The sequence below is a fragment of the Ciona intestinalis genome, chromosome 14 (assembly GCF_000224145.3).
Source record: "Ciona intestinalis chromosome 14, KH, whole genome shotgun sequence".
NCBI lineage: Eukaryota > Metazoa > Chordata > Ascidiacea > Phlebobranchia > Cionidae > Ciona > Ciona intestinalis.
Window position 1 is genome coordinate 915,608 of NC_020179.2, and position 18,085 is coordinate 933,692.

Below are 18,085 nucleotides of genomic sequence, written 5' to 3' on the forward strand. Positions count from 1 at the left end.
TTTTAGTTTGGTAATATCTGAAATTTAATCTACAATACTTTGCTTAAACGTAGCACAGTTTAGCCTAAATGTCAAATAAGTTATAATTAGAATTAATTTAGAGTTAAAAAATTCTGTTATGGCACGCTATGCTATTTGGCAATCTAAAGTTACTGTAAGATTTGTGGTTATACAGAAATATAAGACAATGAAATATTAATGTCCGATTTTTGAAACTAGGTTATTTCATTTCTCCTAAAATATTATGAGAGCTGTACTAAACAAGTCCCATTAATAATAGATAAGTATTATTACTTCATACGTAAATGGCGATATAGAATGGACTTTGCTGGTTTAGGTTACAGAAAAACGGAAACAGTCCTATTTGAACAGAAGAATAGATTATAAGATTATCAAAACAATAACACAGCCAACGACAATTTAAAAATAGATGACGGTCTGGCCGCCAGTCCAGAAATTAGTTTTGTCGTGATCGTGAATCCGTCAAGCAGAAAAATATTGTTTAAATAGTAAAGAGGCGCATGTGCATTACTTGCATATGTTATAATGCGGCAATTTTTTGCTTATAAAATAACAACTATGCAGTTTCTGCTTCTGCTGCTATCAGTCTAACGTAATATTAAAAAAGGGGCTTCTGGTGAAAACCTTTTATTTTTGCACCAACGTTTAGTCTGCCATACGCGTGACATTATCAGGCTATAAGGCTACTTTTAGTCATATTCCGCCCGTAAAGGAGCATAGACAGCAAACTTTCGTAAGACTAACAAGTCTATATATAAATAAAATAACTATTTTAAAGGAAAGTAATAATGAAAGCTCGATATGGTGCCGTGAAAATCTTGTTTCTAACTGTTATTTTAAATTGGATAACTTACTTTTCGCAAGCGGCAAGAGGCGGAAAAGCTGCGACGAAAGTTGGCGTTACCGCCATGAGCCAACAGGTGGTATTAATGTAATCGTTTTAATATAAAGAGTAATATACTTTTATACAGTTAGGGTGGGGTAAGATGGGACACCTTTTTATTCTATTTTCTCGTCCTATTTAGCAAAACAGAAAGAACATTCAAAAGAATTATAAAACCGTATCCTCACGACTCCCATAGACCGTTGTTAATTGTTTAAAACACGATCAGCAGAATATTTGGATATTACGTGCTATAGGTGTCCCATCTCCCCCACCGTATACTAGTTGTACCGTCGGGTAGAATAAAAGTGTCAGGACCAAATCCCATATTCTGAATCGTGTTTGGAGCAGTTAACAACTTTCTTTTAAAGTCGCGAAACTACGTTTATATAATTCTTTAAATATTCTTTGCTTAGCATCAAACAAGACGAGAAACGAGAATGAAAATGTTTCACATTACCCCCACTACTATAGTATTGGACGCATGTATACAATTTGCTAGTTTAACCTTTTATAAGTTTTTCGGAGATCCACAAAATTACTAAAATTAGGATATTGCTACATGAAAATGTTGATTACTTTCAATCTCATAAAAGTAACAGCGCAACATGAAAGCGGTAAAAGCGCAATTAAATAAATGAATGTGACTTTATTTATCCATGCGTGCTAGAAGGGAAACTGCCGAAGGTATAGGATAGGCGTCCTAATACCTCACTTGAATATTGATTACTTTTGTAGCCAATCTAGATTAGTCTTGGAATAATTAGTCGTCTTCCTGAGCACTTGATTGTTAACTTCATGTTTTACTACAATACAACGTAGTTTTGTATTTATATATTAGGATGGGAAAATGAGACACCTTTTCTTTCTATTTTCTCGTCCCATTCAGTTAATCAAAAAACATTCAAGGAATTATATAAACCGTATTCCCACAACTCCCATAAACTGTTGTTAATTGTTTAAAACACGATCAGGATATTTGACTATTATGTGCTCAAAGTGTCCCATCTTTCCCATTATACTGTACCTACATAGTATCATGTAATCTACGTATACCTCAAACCGCTGTTTATGCATATTATATACCACACGCAATTCTGCTTGATATGTTTATGACAGGTCTATAAATTATTTAATTCTTATAATTTAGGTCTCGGGCGCTTCCACAGATTCAGCCGCATCTCAAACTTATGACCCAGCGAACCCGACTTTGCAACAAAGTTTCAATATTTCTTTGGCGAGAAATGTTATGCAAGCTCTTAAGTATAAACTTATGATTAAAGGAGGTTAGTGGTATATGCGCTTCATACTTTAATGTTACAAGGTTCGAAACTCGACGCTGCTACCATTGTGGTTATGACCAATGTGTCGTCATAAGGAAAGCCATTAAACAATATTACGCCAATCTATAAGTCAATATATTGCTTGCATTTGCAACAAGACCGAATCAATTACCCACAAATAAGCTGCATACTTGATTATTTGGGCAAATCGGACGCCCCGCCCCTGCCAAAACGCTACATAAAACATCCCAAAGACTGCGTTGCACTACTCCGCTCTGAACGGTAACACTTCAGGTTTATCAACCAAAATCCACGACTTTATTTGACACATTAAGTTGATATTTGTGTAAAATGTATGATCTATTTTCTATAGGCTACGACAAATCCGTACGACCAGTTAAAAACGCCACACACCCTGTGTTTGTGTATGTTGATTTCAGCTACATTCAGGTAAAATTCCTCAAAACTATCTTTTATTTCGTTTTAAATCGTATATCACTCAGCTGCTAAACATGAATGAAAAGGACCAAGTTTTAAAAAGCTTACTGAGGTATAGGCTGTTTTGGGTTGACGAATTCTTAACTTGGAACCCGGAAGAATTTGATGGAATTAAAAGCGGTAAGAAAGACCAGCAGCGCGTTTCTGTAACAACTTATATGATGCCTGTTAAAAATATAAAGTGTTTTGTTTTTAAAAGTATTATCCAACTTACCCCGCAGTACTATAAGAAATTTATAAAAAAGAATAGGAAATTTGCATTTAAACTTGCAGTTCGTTTGCCGGCGAACAGTTTTTGGATTCCAGATGTTGTATGTTATGAGGAGACGGGCGTTATGGACTACACACCTCGTATTCCTTATGTCGAAATCAACAACTTTGGTCTTGTAAGATTTCTCCAACCTGTTGCATACGAAACAACATGCAGTGTTAACATTGCTTACTTTCCATTTGACCAGCAGGCAAGTGAATAAGTTTAAATGAGACCTTAATCCATGTTTACCATAGAAGGCGGTTCGTTATATTTTCTGGTGTTCTATTTCATATATCATGTGTTCGCTTTAACTTCATTTGTGAGTGTTTTGGTTTTGTAAGTGATTGCTTTTTTTGTTTGTTTTTTCCTATACCAACACTTGAATGAATGTAACTTATTTTACCCTCGCGTGGCCAGAAAAAAACAGTCGTTATAACATGGGTTTAACACCCCGTCCCAGCTTTTACCATGTATGTTACTTTGTGGGTGAGGACAACTCGAAGTTATTACAGAAAACGTATAAGACAACCTATTAGTAACCACTGGGTTGGAGTAAATACCGTTAATTAGCGTGTCCAACCCACACGCTATGGCATATTATCTATCCAATGACTACTCCAGCCCAGCGCCCCCAAAACCACTGTTTTACGGTAAAAGATATAATCATAGATTTAAAACCGGATGCACGCTTCAACTGCCAGCAACTTTGATAAAAAAGCTGCTATAGCACTCATGCTGGTTTGTGACGCATTTAATTTTCAGTGACGCAGCCTTTTCTAAACAACATTACGTCAAACTGTCAAAACCGTCGAAAAAGATTATACACAGCACATTAATATTAATTGGGTATTAACCACATGCCGAATTGCTACATTGCCTTTATACGATAAAAGCGATACGGTTTAGGAAATATGGGATATAATGTTACAGGTATCCGTTACCCCACAGTACTATATAGCCGATTTTGTCACGAACATCTTAAAATTTATCAAAGTGTATAGATAGGTAAAAAGCGGAGAAATTACGACATGCATTTTCAATGTTCATATTATATTATAGACATGCACGCTCACATTTACTTCTTGGACATTTCCTACATCGAGTTTGGATCTGATGTCCAAGCGATCAGCAGATCAGATGCAAGGCGATATCCCGCTGTATTACGTTGCGACTGGGGAATGGTTGCTGGATAGAATCGCTATTGTAAAAGTGGTAAACGTCTAGCTTATACTGTTCATGATTTATGGATGAATTTGAGCGATACGTGTCCGTTGCATGTACACGTTTCATGTTCATGTAATAGTGTATGTTTCAACCAATTTCAATGCATATTAAATGAGCATTCTTTTCATTTTTTGGGTGAAAATTTGAAACGATTAAAACAACACAGCGCAGGTTGCAATCTTCTTTAGCTTTTGTAACTTTCTTCATGCTTTAACACAAAGGTTATATTTTTGTACGGGACGTTTTTCTGAAATTGTCCTATTATATAGACTGTAATCGCTAACTAAACAATTTATACAAAAGATTGGGACCTAAATAAAACACCTATTCAACCAGAACCTTATTTACATGCATTCAAAATGCTATGAATCTTTCATGAATTGAATGTCTCTCTAAAATTAAACGTGTGTTTTTTTTAAACCAACGTTTCGTCTGGCACGCGCTTAAATTAAAAACCTGGCCACTTTTTGGCGCATGCTGTCAGACGAAATATTGGTTTTATTAAAACTGACTTTATTAGAAATAATATATGATATTAGAAATAATATATGATATTAGAAATTACATATGATATAGTAGCATGATATATTATAGGGCGTAAAAGATGAGACACCCTTTTGTTCTATTTCCTCATCCCATTTGGTAGTAAACAAGAACATTCAAAGAATTATAAAACCGTATTCTTACAACTCTAAAATTACGTCAATAATTGTTTAAAACACGATCGGGAAATATAAAAAAAAAATGCGAAAGGTATTCCACGTTATCCCACAGTACTATAGTAGGGTGGGGGTATGCTCACGGCTCCCATAGACCGCTGTTAATTGTTTAAAACAAGATCAGGATATTTGGATATTGTGTGCTAAAGGTGCCCTATCTTCCCCTATCCTACTATATATATATGTATCATATACCTTGTAACGTTTTATTTTCAATCTACATTAATTGTTGTTTGTTGCAGTCGCAAAGTTTCTCCACCGTTCTCCCTGCAGATGGTGATAACTCGTCCAGCGAAATGCGGGAAGAACAATTCATTTTTATGAATCCTCAGAAAAAAGTTGCTGAAGTTCACCCAACTCGAGATAAGGAACATCACTGGTAATTTATATTAAATGTAACTTGCTTTGTTCTCGCGTGATCGGAAAACGACAGTCGTTATAACACGGGTATTCTGCATGTTTCATACACCACGTGCCAGCTTACAAGTTACCATGTTATTTTATGGATGATTATTTGTGTTGTTGAAGACCGTTAGATTTCTAATCGTCATCATCACGTATTTTTGCAGGTCCGATGTTCGATTCACTCTAACGTTTCGCAGAAATTCTTCCTTATACATGCAGGTATTTATACCTTCCTTATACATACAGGTATTATAAGTCTTTAGAGAAGCACAGACCTACATATGAAAACGTTATAATGATAATACATCAAAAGGATTTTAAACCTACAAGTTGACTAATCGTTGTTTAATATGTTTTGTTTCGTCTTCAAATATGTTCAAGTAGAACATAATATGGCTTTTAATAATATTAAGCGGAATAAACCTGAACAAAAATAAAAAGCGAGGTATAACCATTCAAAACCAGGTTGTAGATTAGTTAATCAAAATAATTCTGTTTAAATGTAAAGTGTATTTATATCTATTTTAGTCAAGTAATATAAAGTCAAAAAGTCACCAAGATATAGGGCACTACATATATAATTCATTACCTGCAACGTCTAACGCTTGCCCCATCCACAGAGCATGGTCTTCCCAGCTATTCTTCTCACAACGATTTCTCTTCTTGGTTTCTATCTTCCTCCAGACAGCGGGGAAAGGATCGGGCTTCAGATTACTATTATGCTCACGTTCATGGTGGGTATATTCGTATATATATTTCCTGCAGAAGTATTTGTCATATTAACAACATTGTTAATCAAACTTAAAACAAAACAAAACTTTACTTGTTGTATTTTTCTGACGTTTTTCACTAACTTTCTGTTCTACAAAAAATAAAAATAGCTTTATATATTTTATTGTACCTGTCCAATTTTTATAAAACTTTCATTATGTATATTAGAGTGTATATATAGTAGCTCGAATTCATAACTACCAGGTACGAGCAATGTCTATAGCACAGTTGCTTAGGGGTGAAAAACAGTATGTTACGATCAAATCATTTGTTAAAATAAAGTGCACATAACGGCTGTCATTTACCCGTCACGCGAGGATAAAGCAAGCTGCATTCATTCATTCTTTCATTCAAATATATTTTATTTTTTATACAGTAATTATACTACAGGTATTTTTACTCACTGTCGGCGGTATGTTTCCTGCGTCAACTGGACCTTACTTGGGCATTTACTTCGTTCTGTGCATGACGTTGCTTGCAATTAATATTCTTATGACTGTACTGGTGCTACACCTGCATCATATGCCGTGTGAATCAAAATCTATAGAAAGCGAAGGAAAGGTAAAGTTAACATTAGGGGTTATTATTTTTTTATGCAGTACTATGGGCAAAAGTCGGATACCGTTAGGACCTAAACCCCATATTTTCTGATCCTTTAAAACATGGAAATGAAAGGGGACAAAAAGCGTACGATTTTACTGTGATGCGATGTAGGCACCCGTGTAATAACACCGATAAAGTCGAGAATTTGCATCCATTTAAAGAGAACAAAAAATGCATTTTTTGCATTGATTTAAATAAAACACAGAATGAATATACACCGAATTCTTTCAGCACGATGTGTTTGCAGAAAATTCACCGTTTCAAACTGACCGCCATACCAAGTTGGATTCGTCTGTGTCTTTACATGACACGAAAGCATTCTGATCTAAGTGAGTTCAAGTTGGAAGATGAGATCATTCAAGGCGCAAGCACTGTATGTAAACCAAAGTTTTGTAAACAAAACAAAACTTTAATGTAGAACTTTATTTTTAGGTGCAGAACACAGCTTTTTCCCAAAACTAAAAGAATATACCTAAACATTTGTTTTCGTTTAGACACTGGAGGAACAGGTGTATGAGAAATGTCAAATATCTAGATAAAAAAAGATATTGTTCATTTGTCGTAACATCTTTACGTTTCACAAATAATTTTCCGACGGCATGTGTTTTAACTTATTTACAATTATGACAGACGTCGTCTGAAAAAGGTGACAGCCCAAAGAGCGAATCGCCAAGATCTGTCGATCGCGAGCTCCCTCTAACGGTGGCAACATTATCTCACGACAACGAGTCATTTGTGCACGATTACATCAGCGTCGATAGAGATAAAGTTAGAAATCGGAACAAGACGGCTTGGAAACTTGGCGATTCTGAACTGAAACCAGTTGATATTAACGAAGAGAGTCAAAACGTTGATTCTAATGAACCAGTACAAGCTACGAACTTTAACATAGGTACGATTTTCATTGTTAAGCATGGCCTTACAGCTTGGCACACTGGGGTCTAAAAATTGCACAATTAAGAGCGGAGTAAAGCGTTAATTTGAATCAAATTGATCAATAATACAGAGGAAATATCTTTTTTATTTAAAAATAATATTCTGGTTGCTCTAATGACATTTTTAACTCTTCAAATGCGATAGCGAAGATTAAGTTAATTAGCGCAACAAGAAAAACGTAGTTAGCAGCACAACGACGATTGTCAAATTACACCATGAATAAGCAACAGAAATAATGTTTCACATTTTACAGATGAACCGACGACTTTACCTAGAAAAAGAGAAATCCCTCTTCTTAATGAATTAAACAACGCATTGGGTTCCATACACGAAAGTATGCAAGTGATGTCTCGGTACCTCAGCTACCACAATAAAGGATTGAAAGAAAACAAGTTAGGAGAAGCAATGCACGACAAGTGGAAGTCGCTGGCCCGGGACGTTGACTTGATATGCTTGCGGGTATATGTGGGACTGTTGGTACTTTTCCACATGGGTATTGTAATAGCTGTTCTTGCAAGTCAAAACTTTAACGCGCAATGAGATCTTTTAGTATTACACCAGTGGCAACGTAGAGAAGAGTGGGAGAAGATGGGATACCTTTTCATTTGATTTTATCGTCCCATTTGGTAGTAAACAAACAACATTCAATGAATTATAAAACCGTATCTTCACGACTTCCACAGACCGTTGTTAATTGTTTAAAACACGATCACAATATTAGGATATTAAGGCTATTATGTCCTGTCTTTCCCCATTCTACTGTATTAATTAGACTAACATTAACGTGTATTAATTTGAGCTTTCCGTATGTGAAAATATATTGAATTTTTGTTTACGCGCAAATCATTAAAAGTTTTAAGCTAATAATTAGGTTGCACAATGATATAGCTTCGGTTGTATAATACTGAACTTTGGAAGATTACCGTTTTGGTTATGATTGTGTATGTTTCACAATGAAACACGCCCACAACGGTATAGCAGTATTATAGGATATAATGCAAACGGTCTAACCACTGAACCACAGGACCGAAGCATTTTGATTAGTGTATAAGCCTATGTTTCAGAAAGCACACGATTCGTTTTGCGCCATAAGTGTTAAAGGGAAATCCCAAGACCTTACTCATCTTATATTCGTTACATCCGCTAAATTACATTTACACAACAAGAGTATCACATATTTGGAATATTATTTTATTTTGTTGTATTGCTCAACTGTAATGGCAACATACGGTTCATCTACTTTAATAGTAGTAGCCATGGTCTTCCACCGGCATGTTACTCATCATGTTTTCCAAGTCGTTATCGTAGTAGTAGTTATCGTAATAATTTCCATGGTGCCAGAAATCTATTAAAAATACTTGTATGCAAAACAGCAATACAGTTAAAACGTTACAAAAAGTTTCAAGGCATTACTAAGCCACAGTGTTAAGTTTACATTTCATACAGCCAGATTAAAAAAGTTATAAATATGGTAACAGACATAACACTTTGTCCGACGCCGTTGCACAGTTGGTTGTCTCTAATCCAAAGCTAATGGGTACAAGACTCTATCGTCGCTGCTACCACTGTGGGTGTATTTGTTCTTGGACAAGACACTTTTATCCGCAATTACCCCAACCCAATGGTTACTATTGAGTTACAAACTAACAGCCGAACATAAAAAAGAAAAAAATCCGCCCAAAGTAATCACCCAAAAAGTAACATACATGGTAACTCGAAAGCTAACAAGAGGTGTATATGAAACAGAACAACAGTGTTATAACGATTGGCGTGTTTCGATAACGCAAGAATAAATCAAGTTACAGTCATTTAAAAACGATCATACAAGAGGTTAAAACTTAAACAACATTACCTTTTGCTGACTTTTGCATCGGCTTCTCGCTGAAAAAAAAAACACGCCGTTAAAGTATAATTGTCACATCCATACATTACGGTTGGTTTAAATATTTTAAAATACAAACCTATTTTGGTCGTAGTAATAACCATGGCTCTCTCCTTGCTTGACGAAGCAGACGAGTCCGATGAGTAGAATGGTGAGAAGTCTTTGATCCATCTTGTTGTAGTTGATTAACTTGTGAAGTCTAAGCAAGATACGGCCCTATATTTATACTGTTCTCCACAATAACTACTTCCGCTCATAAGAGGCATTTGGCCCTTCAAATCAATCAGGGGGGGGGGGGCTTAAATAAGAAGAAGTCTTTAAGAAATACAAACTTAAAAGAAAATGTCTTTAAAAACAAAGACATTAACGCCTTTGCTGTTATGATTTCGGCGACGTTTTCTTGCAAGTTAACAGTCATTAAACATATAGTTCCGGGATGCTGAAATGGTTTCATGATATTTCTGATAAATGCTTGATCGTTTAGACTTCCTTGGCGGCTTCTCTTGTGGAAGTTATTAAAAGAGGAAGCTTCCTTCTTCCAGTAGACGAGTAGTCTGTGCATTTCTTGGAGATTTCTCCTTTAGGCTTCCCAACTAATTTGGAGTTCACTTCTTTTGTGGAAGTTATTAAAAGAGGATGTTCTCTTTTTCAAAAAGGAGCCTTATTAGCATTTTTCTTAAACGCTTAAGACGAAGCGACTCGTTTGTTCTCTTGAACAAAGATTAAAATGTAGTTATTGGCGCGATGTCTCAGTAGTATGAGCGTTTATTTTATTGTAACCAAACACATCGGGTTTTTATGCGTGTGTGTATTTTCAGGCAACAAAATTGGCCATTACTTTAACCCACTGGTAAATAATAGGTTGTCTTAATTGTCAGCTAGAGGGCAAAGAGTATTAAAAAAACAATCCTCTACAAAGTTGTATTCGTTAGCAGGCGCATTTTATCTTTCAAACATTTATATTAAATTGTAAATGTAATATAAACTCAATGTATAGCCTAGCACAAACTAATACAATAGGTTTGACCGAATTACCAGTTACGCACATTTACACAAAAATAGTTATTTTTAACTTTACAACTGTAAGCAGCATGTACATTGGGTGTATCTATATAAGGATTTCTATATATAGTAGGTTGAAGTGAGATTTTTTGAGGTCTTAAGTTCCCACCCATCATAAATTCGTGGTCACCCCAGTTTGTATTGCTGTTTTACAAACAATGTTTTTAATGAATCACTTCTACTACTACTTGGAGAACATGAATGACATGTCAGCCGTAGACTATCACTACTGCTAATAAAGTAGATGAAACGGCTGTAGCCATTTTAACATATTGGGTTTGACGTAAAATAGAAACTGTGATGAGACAAACTATTAACGCGCCGCATATATATAGTGGGGTTGGTTGGATGTGCATGTGACATATTTGTTTGGTTCTATTACAATAAACGCTCCAACTACTAAGACTCCGCGCTATTAACTACAGTTTGGTCTTTGTTCAAGAGAACACACGAGTCGCTTTGTCTCAAGCGTTTAAGAGAAATGCTAAGGCGCCCCTTTGAAAAGAGAACATCCTCTTTTAATAACTTCCACAGGAGAAGTGAACTCCAAATTAGTTGGGAAGCCTAAAGGAAAAATCTCCAAGAAATGCAATGACTTCTCATCTAGTGTAAGAAAATGGCATCCTATTTTAACAAAATCCACAAGAGAAGCCACCAACAAAGTCTAAACGATCACGCATTCATAAGAAATGTTTTGAAACCATTTCAGCACCCTGGAACTTGGCTTAATGACTGTTATTTTACAAGAAAATCTCAGTGTATATAATAAGCCATGACAGGATGTAGGAACTCGTTGGCTAAGTGCCAACCGAGTATTCTTAACTATTTGAATATAATGCATTGTTATAGTGGCAGTCGTCTGATCATGCCTGTAGTACTGTGGGGTAAAAGATTGGATACCGTTATTACCAAAATTTCATATATCCCAATCGTGCTTTTAACAATTAACAACTATATTTTGGACTCTTCGGGCTATGGTTTTATATGTTTCTTTAATATAGTTTGTTTACAACAAACTGAGATGAGAAAATATATAAAACCTGTCCCATTTTACCCCACGTTGCAATACATGTGAAAACCGAAGCAAAATACGCCCATGTAGAAAAGCGCACATTATAATTAATTACATAATATTGAATCAAAAGTTTGTGAAAAGCTGTTTGTAAACAATTATAACAAACAACTAATTCCATTTGTGAGCAGTTCAACGTTTAAATGATTGCGCCCGTGTGCATTTATACCGTTTCCGTCATGAAGACGTAGCATACGATTTGTAAAGTTTACATTTACCATTACACAATACAACTATTTAGGGACTTTATGGTGGGGTATAGTGGGAGGCGTTTTCATTCTTTTTTTATGTCCCATTTGCTAGTAAACAAATGTTGTTGACAGGATTATACAACCTCGCAGCATCGCGAGTAAAAAAGAGCGCTGCTAACGTGAAGACATAACTTTTCGACAGGTTGAAAATTCTGCGTGTTTTTCTACGCGTCATACTATTCAGTCAGTATTGGTCTTGTGTAAATAGTCTACCCTCTCTGTGTATTTTACCTCACGTAACGACTGTTTAATAAGTCAATAATTACTGAACCAGTTTTCTCTTATATGTGCTAGCTTATGTTGTGTGAGAACTTTCAAAACATTATAACAATATAAGTTCAGATTTCGCATATTGGGTGTTAAGTACAATCCGCGTGTACCTTACACTTTCACTAAAGCGCTTACAACCATTGTACTCAAGTAGCTTTTGTGTCCTGCCCTTTAAAATTAAAGGCGGGGTGCTTCCATTCATTCGCGCGCCATTTCTTTTGGCCTTTACAGCCGTTGCTATGCGACCTTAGCCGCCAAATCGCTCTACCAGCACAGCTTAACAAGGACTTCTACGTGTACAGTGATCTGATTTCGCTTTATGGTTATAATTAAACACCTTTAAACAGAGAATTGGGGTTTCAAGCAAGTAAATTAGTATGAAACAAAGAATAGTTTGAGTAAAATTATAATTAGCAGATTATAATTCGATATGCTAAACTTATAATTAAACTTTAAATGGAAGTTACGGTTTAACTTTAAAGCAAAGAAAACAGTAAACAAAGAATAGTTTATGCAAGAGTATAGTTCGATCAATAAAGTGCATTTTTTCTAGTTATTTAGTAAATAGACTAGCTGGAATAACGGCTGGTATAATATAGAGCCTAATATTGAACAAGATGTACAACATAATGTATGTAAGTCAGACCAATAAAGAATAAATACGTTTATAGCTTTTGAGCTACACAAAATACAGTTTATACGCTTAAAAAACGTTTCTGAATGGCTTATATAATAGGGCGGGGGAAGACGGGACACCGTTAACACAAAATGTCCAAATATCCTGATCGTGTTTGAAATAATTAACAACGGTCTTATATGGAAGTCGTGAGGATACGGTTGTATAAGTCTTTAGTATTCTTTGTTTACTAGCAAATGGGCAAGAAAGCAGAATGAAAATGTGTCTTATATCTTTTCCCAGTATACTATATTATATGTATGTACACAGTAGGATAGGCAATATATACCTTGTAGCTACAATGGTAAAACTACGTACTGGACCTGTTACCAACCATATAAAGGTGTCGCATGGCGCGGACACACACGTGAACAAGTTCTACCATACGAGGTATGGTACAGAATTCGGCTGGCAAAATTATAAGCCACGAACTGGTCGACATGTGGGTACCGGCTACTCGTCAAACTTTAGACCGCAGATATATTACACAAGGTCGTTAGATAACTTTGACAACCCAGTTATGGGGTAAGTGAGCGTGCAATTACATTAAAGATGTAATGTAAATTTACCCAATCCTTTAACGGTTCACCTGGTATAAAAAAGTAATGTATTTACGACGTTTCGTCTGTCATCTGGCAAGATTTTATTAGGAAAACATCAGAAATACACTACTTTTTCATACCAAATGAGCCAATAAAACATAACTTACATTAAGTCTGGTGGCAGAACATAATATTGTAAACTTATTTATTAAATTACGTGCTAACTATAAGAAGGTAAATGTTAAAAACAATAGTCGTAAAAACAAATGGTCTTCCGCGCTGCTGGCGAACAATAGTTGTTTTGTTTTGTAAATGATGGTATTGAATGTATACAAAGAAACGTTTCGTATATAAAAAACTCACTACATGTGTATAAATAAATATGAATTTAGATCGGCTTTGTAATTTTTGTCGACATTTAAAAAAATCACTTTTTAAATCATTTTTGTAGATTTCTGTTGACCGATAACTATGAAACGGTCACAAAAAGACATTTCCGGGAAGCAAAAGATTCCGATGGTAAAGACGAACTGCCTAGCGTTGTTGTGAATAAACAGGAAAGTGGATTCATACGAGAAAGACCTTTAACTGTACCAACCACGACCGAGGTAAAATGGTTTCAGTGATTAAGTATTGCGAGCATAAAGCTTATAGTAGGATTGGGGAAGACGGGACACCTTTTCATTCTGTTAGTGACCACTAAGTTAACAATTGTCATTAATTGTCTTGCCCAAGGACACATACGCCCACAATGGTAGCAGCGACAAGCCTTAAAACTATACAAAAAAAACTCTCACAGCACCGGACGCGTCAAATATTTGTAAAAATATAAATATGAACTTATTTACAGGTTCGCAAAACGTTTTACGACAAACGGCTGTATGGTGGCAACAGCAGACCAGGTTTAGTGCCCAGACATCGAGCATTGCTGCATAAAATACAACCGAAAGATCCCGTTGAACAGGAAAATAATGACCACGTAATTGCAAAGCATTGAAATACTTTATATGGCGTTTATAATTGTGTTTATATGTTTTCTCTTGTAGGGCCCGGCCTATATGAGAAGTGAGACGTTTTCTAAGTTTTTAGGAGAGCCAACTGCCCCGCGTAAGTGTATTTGCTGCTTATAAGTAACCGTACACATAATCTGCCATATTTCTAACTGTTTTAATAATTAAAATTGCTCATTCAGATACTTGGCAGTATACGGTCACTTTTTTCCTATTTGTAAGTATACATAGTAGGTTGGAATAAGATGATCCAAGTTTCTATTCTCTTTAATCGTTTTAAGCGAGCACGAGGTGTATGAAACAAAACATTCGTGTTATAACGATGCTGGTCGTTTTCCCGCCACGCGAGGATAAAGCATACATTTTGTTACATTCATTCCTTCATTCCTTCATTCCTATTGCAGTTGATGTACATTACAAAGACGTGGGCCCAAACGAAGATAGTGGATTTACACACAACAAGAACATTGAACCAATTACTTTCCGTGAAGACGACGACCATAAGAATATAGTCTCGGTAAATAATAAAGAACTTGCTGAAATTATCAAAATATTCAGGCTGAATTTTGAACTTCCGTTTATGTATATAATTGTGGCCTAACGACCCTGAAACAGTGTTGTTAATTGTTGAAAAGACGAACGAAAAATTTTATACTTATAGTACTGTACTATAAAGTGAGATGGGATACCATTAACACCAAAATCCCATATTTCCTATTCGTGTTTTAAACAATCAACAACGCCCTTTCAAAGTCGTGAGAATTCGGTATTCAATTCTGTGAACTACTTTTTGTTTACTACCAAATAAGACGATACAAGAGAATGAAAACATTTAACATCTTACCCCACCCAATACTATGTTATGTGCTTTATAAAGGCAGCCTATATTACACCACAGTACTATTCATACAACTTCATATCAAATACAAACTGTTATTATAGGGTTCCCTGACCGATAGACCCACAGGTGTAAGCGTGACAGACACAAGTTTTAATCCATGGTTTGACGCCAACGGTCGTGAACCGCTCCCTAGCATTACCCAGCGGTCGTCCCACAAGACCGGCTTTGTCCGCGAGAAATCAAGAGAGCTATACTCGTGCAAGTAAATAGTCTACCTATAGTTGACAAAAATAAATAAATTGGTAACATACTTTCGGTTATTATAGGTTTAATAACGGCAGTACATAGTAAACGACCTTTCAAACTGCATGCACATATATAAAAGTACCGAGAAGACATTTGCTTTTAACATAGCATTCTACTGTAAAATTGTATAAGCGACGCATAAACCGTTTATTCTGTATAGAAACCCACGTAAAGCGTTCACGGGAATACGAGAAGTTCCACCGCTTGTGGCTGAACGAATCAGGAAGAAAGATCCAGCTGAATATCTTAATCTACTTCACCCACATAATAAAAAATCCGTCACCTTTGCCACATATTTGGTAAGTACGTGAAATTACACTACGCAACGGAAGCAAATAGATAATATATTTTATAGATATGAAAAATGTGATCTATTTTACTGCGCGTCGCATGGCAACTAAAGGCGTTAAAACTCCCCCCCCCCAAAAAAAAAACCAACAAAAAATGCTTTAAAAGTTACATACGTGGGTATTCGCAAGCAGGCACAATGTGTATGAAATAGAACATCCGTGTTATAACGACTGTCATTTTCCGGCCACGCGAGGATAAAGCAAGTTACATTCATTGATTTTTTTCGCATCTTTTCGCACAGGGGAAACAAAAAATGGACCAAAGCGAGGAAGAACTACTAAACCGAGATAAAATGGGCGACCAGGAACTTACCGGGCATTGTAGAAATAATGACCGCTACCTGGAAACTGAGGATACTGACCCACAACGTTATCTAACCAACTACAATCTAAGGTGAACAGAAACTTAAAAAAACAACATGAAATGATTGGGGTAGACATAAATATTGTGGGGTAAGATGGGATACGGTTACTCACGTAAAAAAATACAACCATGCACCATTTTAACCCACCCGTCCCTTCCGATTTATGTCACATCAACTAAGGATTCGTTTCCAATTAGTATCTCTACGTAATGCATGCCAAATTAATTTATGTGACGTATTATTACGCGTATAACATGCAAAATAAATCTTCAGACATTTCGACATGAATCCTGAAGGCAAAGACAGGGAAGGCTGGGTTATGGGTGGCGTGCAAAACGCTGAAGAAAACGGTTACTGTCGAGATTTCTGCGTTCATTCAATGGGACGAGTAGAAGACATGACACGAAAGTTACAGAGACTACAACCCTACGTTGCAAGGTAACGCGTATAGAGCTTGTATGGCGCTTATATTTAATTGTAAAATATAAGGGAAAACGTCGACACGTTAGTGTGTATTAAGTATAGAATATATAGAAGCATTAAACACGGATTTCTGATCACTCTCAATAAAAAAACATGACAATCCATATCTATGATAAGATTTTTATTTTCTCTGTTTCGGCCTAGAAAATATTACGCGTATTTACACGCATCTAAAGTATTTTTTCTGTTCAAGACGACCGTCGAAAGAGAAATAGTTTCTTTTTTTCTTTTTTTTACATTTTGTAACCAAAAAGATAAAATGCTTAGTAAGTATAATTCAACGTAATTTAAACATAATTGTATGCACGTTTTTGAGAACTGTTGCAGCTATACATAGTAGGGGGGGGAGATGGGACACCTTTTCATAGCATTCTCTCGACCTATTTGGTAGTAAACAAAGAAAATTAAATGAATACAAAACCGTATCTACACGACTCCTATAGTCCGTCGTTAGTTTAAAGCACGACCGGGTTACTTGGATCATATATGTACTAAAAGTGTCCCATCTTTCTCCACCTTACAATATTAAACTATGCCATTACGACTTCAACTCTTAAAAAACATTTAGTGGTAGAGATTCGTACAGAAGTCATGTCTTACACGCAGGAGCATAAAGAAAAGAGACACCTTCTTTGTGGACCATACTCACCAACATAAAGTCACACTGGATCCACCGATGCCACCAAACAAAGCACCTCTTACAATTGCCACCTTATCTGGCTGAACCACATATATAAAACAACTATATAGTAGGTTGGGGTAACATGTTATATGTTTTCATTCTCTTTCATCGTCCATTTTGGTGGTATATAAAAATATTTACAGGATTGTGTATAACCGTTGCGTAACTTCTTACGATTGTGGTAATTGTCAAAATACGATGAAGAAATAGGGATACTATTTCCTAACGATATTCATTTACCCCACACCCCCCACAGACGTACTATATTTGATACATATTTAACGCTTATAACGTTTTAGAATTTATAGGCTATCCTTTTTGCTTTTATTTATCCTTGCCTAAGACACGGATCGTGCAAATACGTACCAAAGTTAATTACAGAAATGCCTACATTAGGTTAAAAATGGAAGCAGCGAATTTTTTTCCAATAAAGTTAACTGTAGATCTAATAGCACTGCTTTCTCGTTGTCTTGTTAATTGTAATACAGCTTTTCAATAAACGTTCATGGTACATTTTATGTTTAATAATTGAAGACAACAGAAAAGCGTGCGCCAGTACACATTGCAATTAAAAAGCACACTAATAGTCATTTATACTCTTGTTCTGCCGCATTAGCTTCAACAATCCAAGTAATAATTGACGTGCAAAATCTTATTTGTCCTGTCTGATAGTTCCGCATGCTACCGAATATTCAGG

At 35.8% G+C, this 18,085-nt stretch overlaps 2 protein-coding genes and 1 long non-coding RNA gene across 3 annotated transcripts; 2 read left to right on the forward strand and 1 right to left on the reverse strand.

Annotated features, from left to right (window-relative positions):
- The first annotated feature begins 89 nt into the window (after positions 1-89).
- LOC101242784 (neuronal acetylcholine receptor subunit beta-3-like) lies at positions 90-8,406 on the forward strand. Its single transcript, XM_004226853.3, has 13 exons — positions 90-941; positions 2,055-2,190; positions 2,561-2,637; positions 2,691-2,805; positions 2,959-3,146; positions 3,998-4,150; positions 5,124-5,260; positions 5,451-5,505; positions 5,907-6,020; positions 6,448-6,618; positions 6,908-7,033; positions 7,291-7,552; positions 7,850-8,406. The coding sequence occupies exons 1-13, from the start codon at positions 810-812 to the stop codon at positions 8,134-8,136; spliced, it is 1,953 nt and encodes a 650-aa protein (XP_004226901.1). The 5' UTR covers positions 90-809; the 3' UTR covers positions 8,137-8,406.
- A 365-nt stretch (positions 8,407-8,771) lies between these two features.
- LOC100180596 lies at positions 8,772-9,718 on the reverse strand. The gene is made up of 3 exons (XR_182168.4): positions 9,558-9,718; positions 9,449-9,477; positions 8,772-8,941 (listed from the first exon to the last, which is right to left on the reverse strand). It is a non-coding gene; the product is annotated as an uncharacterized LOC100180596 (long non-coding RNA).
- A 3,341-nt stretch (positions 9,719-13,059) lies between these two features.
- On the forward strand, positions 13,060-17,905 carry LOC100182950 (protein phosphatase 1 regulatory subunit 32). The gene is made up of 10 exons (XM_002128988.3): positions 13,060-13,334; positions 13,803-13,959; positions 14,202-14,330; positions 14,398-14,458; positions 14,766-14,878; positions 15,304-15,464; positions 15,669-15,807; positions 16,101-16,252; positions 16,497-16,661; positions 17,313-17,905. Exons 1-10 carry the CDS (start codon positions 13,066-13,068, stop codon positions 17,428-17,430), a joined length of 1,464 nt encoding a protein of 487 aa, XP_002129024.2. The 5' UTR covers positions 13,060-13,065; the 3' UTR covers positions 17,431-17,905.
- The last annotated feature ends 180 nt before the right edge of the window (positions 17,906-18,085 follow it).

Excerpts from the sequence above, each read along its gene's own strand:
- LOC101242784 (XM_004226853.3), top strand. The coding sequence starts at position 810 with ATGAAAGCTCGATATGGTGCCGTGAAAATCTTGTTTCTAACTGTTATT. Across the intron at positions 2,191-2,560 it reads TAAACTTATGATTAAAGGAG|GCTACGACAAATCCGTACGA; the intron begins GTTAGTGGTATA and ends TATTTTCTATAG. Across the intron at positions 5,261-5,450 it reads CGAGATAAGGAACATCACTG|GTCCGATGTTCGATTCACTC; the intron begins GTAATTTATATT and ends GTATTTTTGCAG.
- LOC100182950 (XM_002128988.3), top strand. The coding sequence starts at position 13,066 with ATGTATGTACACAGTAGGATAGGCAATATATACCTTGTAGCTACAATG. Across the intron at positions 13,960-14,201 it reads CTGTACCAACCACGACCGAG|GTTCGCAAAACGTTTTACGA; the intron begins GTAAAATGGTTT and ends ACTTATTTACAG. Across the intron at positions 14,459-14,765 it reads AGGAGAGCCAACTGCCCCGC|TTGATGTACATTACAAAGAC; the intron begins GTAAGTGTATTT and ends TTCCTATTGCAG.